General features: G+C 40.6%; 1 protein-coding gene across 1 annotated transcript in view; it reads right to left on the bottom strand.

Annotated features, from left to right (window-relative positions):
• Nucleotides 1-2,327, bottom strand: part of ZNF385D (zinc finger protein 385D) — a 275,444-nt gene extending 273,117 nt beyond the window's left edge. Inside the window, exon 1 of the mRNA XM_010846455.1 lies at nt 2,231-2,327. Coding sequence (XP_010844757.1) covers nt 2,231-2,327 — 97 coding nt within the window. The remainder of the gene's footprint in view (nt 1-2,230) is intronic.
• Nucleotides 2,328-4,278: the final 1,951 nt, after the last annotated feature.

Below are 4,278 nucleotides of genomic sequence, written 5' to 3'. Positions count from 1 at the left end.
GTGGTGGATTCATTTTGATATTTGGCAAAACTAATACAATTATGTAAGGTTTAAAAATAAAATTAATTTAAAAAAAAAAAAAAAAGATAAGGACAGGGAGTATGACGCCCAGAGGCAAGAGGGAAAGTATGTTTACAAAAGGAAATACTAGGTGGTCAGCACTGTCGAAGGCTGCCTGTGGAAGGACCAATTAAGATGCCAACTTCTGTGAGACTTCATGTCATCAAGATTTTTGGTGATCTTTATCAGTTATTTGTTCTTGTTGGTCGTGGTGTTCAGTCACTAAGTTATGTCTGACCTTTGAGACCCCAGGGACTGTGGCACACTGGGCTTCCCTGTTCTTCACCATCTCCCGGAGTTTACTCAAACTCATGTCCGTTGAGTTGGTGATGCCAACCAACCAACTCATCCTCTATTGCCCCTTCTCCTCCCACCTTCCATCTCTCCCAGCATCAGGGTCTTTTCCAGTGGGTCAGCTCTTCCCATTACATGGCCAAAGTACTGGAGTTTCAGCTTCAGCATCGGTCCTTCCAATGAATATTCAGGACTGATTTTCTTCAGGATGGACTGGTTTGATTTCCTTTCTGTTCAAGGGACTCTCAAGAGTCTTCTCCAGAACCACAGTTTGAAAGCATCAGTTCTCCAGGGCTCAGCCTTCTTTAAGGTCCAACCATCACATCCATACATGATTACTGGAAAAACCATAGCTATGACTATACGGACCTTTGTGTTATTTAGTGAGTAACCTCAAAGAGAAGTCATTTTCTCACAAAGCATTTGTTCCATGATTGCCTGGATACCAAAATCTGAGGATACGCAGGTCCCTTATATAAAATAGCATAGGATTTGCATATAACTTACACACATCCTCCTATACATTTTAAATCATCTCTGCTGCTGCTGCTAAGTTGAGATCACTTATAATACTTAATACAATGTAAATGTTATGTAAATAGTTGCCTGTGCCAGCCCAAAAAATTCAAATTTTGCCTTTTGGAACTTTCTAGAGTTTTAAAAAATATTTTCCACTTGCAGTTGGTTGGATCTGCTGATACAGAATTTTTGAATACAGAGAGCTGAATGTGTATCAAAATTAAAGCTTCCTACCTTTGAAAGACAGCATTAAAACATAAAGAAAAGGCAACATGTTGCTATATTTAAAATATGTAACCAAAAGGACCTATTGCATAGCACAGGGAACTCTGCTCAGTATTCTGTAATAACCTAAATAGGGAAATAATTTGAAAAAGTATAGATACATACATAAGTACAAATGAATCACTTTGCTGTATACCTGAAACCATCACAACACTAACATCACAACCATAACAACACTGTTAACCAACTATATGCAAGTATAAAACAAAAAGTAAAAAAAAAGTGGGGGAGCCAGCTATTGCTAAGAAAAATAAATATGCAACACATATATTTAACAAAAAATGCATTTGGAATACATAAAAAAGTCTTATAGTTCAATAACAAAATATTAACTCGAAGATATGCAAAAATTTTGCACAGACATTTCATAAAAGAAGAAATACAAACAGCAAATATGCAAATAAAAATCTGCTTAGCATCACTGGGGAAATGCAAAATAAAACTATTACATATTACTATCACCTACTAGGAGGGCTAAAATTAAGAAGAAAAACAGTACCAAGTGTTGGCAAGGATGTAGGTCAACTGGAAATTTCATACTTGTTGGTTGAAATGCAAAATATGGTAGCACTTTGGAAATATTTGGCAATTTCTTACAAAGTTATATTCAATTACTATATGACCCTGCAATCCCCTAGGTATTCACACAATAAAAATAAAAATGTATATGTGCAAAAAAAAATGTGAAGTCTGACCCTTTTGAGAAGGGTCAGGGATGGAGGAGGGATTCAGAAAGGAGTCTAGTGGGGAAAAATATTTTGAACAACTTGACTGGGAAGGAAAAGTAAAGTAGGGCCTTACTGATATGGGTAAATATTTTTCCAAGGTATGGAAAGGAACTGATTCAATCTAGAGTAGTTAATATAACTCATTTTTTGAAAGGCAAGTTTCAACTAGCAATTAAGCCTAGAAAATGTGAAGCCATGGCAGTGTATTAATTTTTATTTATTTCAGTCACATCCCACTCCACATATACTCTAAACCCACATCAATGTATGGCAAACAACCAATCATCATGTCTGCTTGAGGACACAGTTCAAGCCTGGCCTCCTCGATGCTGGTAGACACTCACAGCTGTCCGTGTAGACAGCGTCACAGCTGCCCGTGTAGACAGCGTCACAGCTGCCCGTGTAGAAGGAGCACGCACTGGGTACCCTCCGCTGCCCCATGCCCCTATCTGCACATGCATCACCATGCTTGCGCGTCTGCCTTCTCTGTGAGGATGCCGGGTCTTGAGGAGAATATCTGGTGTAATCCTTCCAGATTCCTGTGCAGGAGGAGGTTCCTGGTACCTACGTGTCTGTCTTTTTCCAAGAATAAATGCATGACTATACACATGGATGAGCAGTCAGATGACTGAGGGAGACTGAGTCACAGCCTGCTGTGACTAGATCCTGCACCCTTCCTTCTGCTGTGCCCAAACCCACAATCTTCTCCACTTCAAACCCCAGTAACTTTCTTGAAGACAAGGAGACAGAGAGTTTATTGAAGTGTTCTCACCATTTAAAGTGAGAGGAACAGTGTATCACAGACATTTAAGCCAATAAAGCTTCCATGGTTGATTTTTTTAATTTAATAAGTAAATAGCTCAGAGTAGCTCAGAATCTCTTGAATCTCAGAATCAAGATTGCTGGGAGAAATATCAATAACCTCAGATATAGAGATGACACCACCCTTATGGAAGAAGGAGAAGAGGAACTAAAGAGCCTCTTGATGAAAGTGAAAGAGGAGGGTAAAAAAGTTGGCTTAAAGCTTAACGTTCAGAAAACTAAAATTGTGGCATCCGGTCCCATCACTTTATGACAAATAGATGGGAAAACAGTGGAAACAGTAGCTGACTTTATTTTTCTGGGCTCTAAAATCACTGCAGATGGTGATGGCAGCCATGAAATTAAAAGACGCTTACTCCTCGGAAGGAAAGTTATAACCAACCTAGACAGCATATTAAAAAGCAGAGACATTACTTTGCCAACAAAGGTCCATCTAGTCAATGCTATGGTTTTTCCAGTGGTCATGTGAGAGTTGAACTATAAAGAAAGTTGAGCACAGAAGAATTGATGTTTTTGAACTGTGGTGTTGGAGAAGACTCTTAAGAGTCCCTTGGACTGCAAGGAGATCCAACCAGTCCATCCTAAAGGAGATGAGTCCTGGGTGTTCATTGAAAGCACTGATGCTAAAACTGAAACTCCAATACTTTGGCCACCTCATGCAAAGAGTTGACTCATTGGAAAAGACCTTGATGCTGGGAGGAATTGGGGGCAGGAGGAGAAGGGGACGACAGAGGATGAGATGGCTGGATGGCATCACTGACTCGATGGACGTGAGTTTGAGTGAACTTCGGGAGTTGGTGATGACAGGAGGCCTGGGTTGCTACAATTCATGGGGTCACAGAGTCGGACACAACTGAGCGACTGAACTGAGTCAATCATATTTCTAATCTTCTTATACTATAATTTTATTAACATTATTTTCTCATCACTATGTAAATTTCTTAAGCCTGTTTCATTTTTAGGATTGAATTTATTCTCTTATAACTGTTCCCCTTTCCTCCGCAGGTATAAAGGCAGGAACATTCTGAATGCTGGATACTCCATAGAGTATATCTCCTTTGTGCTCTCACAGCCTTAAGGAAAGGATTTCCCTGGTAGTTCAGCTGGTAAAAGAGTCCACCTGTAATGCAGGAGACCCTGGTTCGATTCCTGCGTCAGGAAGATCTGCTGGAGAAGGGATTGGCTACCCACTCCAGTATTCTTGGGCTTCCCTGGTGGCTCAGCTGGTAAAGAATGCGCCTGCAGTGTGGGAGACCTGGGTTTGATCTCTGGGTTGGGAAGATCCCCTGGAGGAGGGTATGGCAACCCACTCCAGTATTCTTGCCTGGAGAATCCCATGGACAGAGGAGCCTGGCAGGCTGCAGTCGATGGCGTCCCAAAGATTTGGTCATGACTGAGCGACTAAGCACAGCAAAGCCCTGGCTTAAGGAAATGGAGCCATGATGAAGTTAAGATAGTTGTTCAAGGTCATACAATAAATTCTAGAAGGTCAAACCCACATCTCCTGCATTGGCAGGCAGATTCTTAACCAGATATGAAAATGCTATAGACGGAATTTGCAAACCAACAT

Source organism: Bison bison, unplaced genomic scaffold (genome assembly GCF_000754665.1).
Source record: "Bison bison bison isolate TAMUID 2011002044 unplaced genomic scaffold, Bison_UMD1.0 scf7180017864236, whole genome shotgun sequence".
Classification (NCBI taxonomy): Eukaryota; Metazoa; Chordata; class Mammalia; order Artiodactyla; family Bovidae; genus Bison; species Bison bison.
Note: the sequence above shows the minus strand (reverse complement) of the source record. Positions and strands in the feature narration are given on the sequence as shown.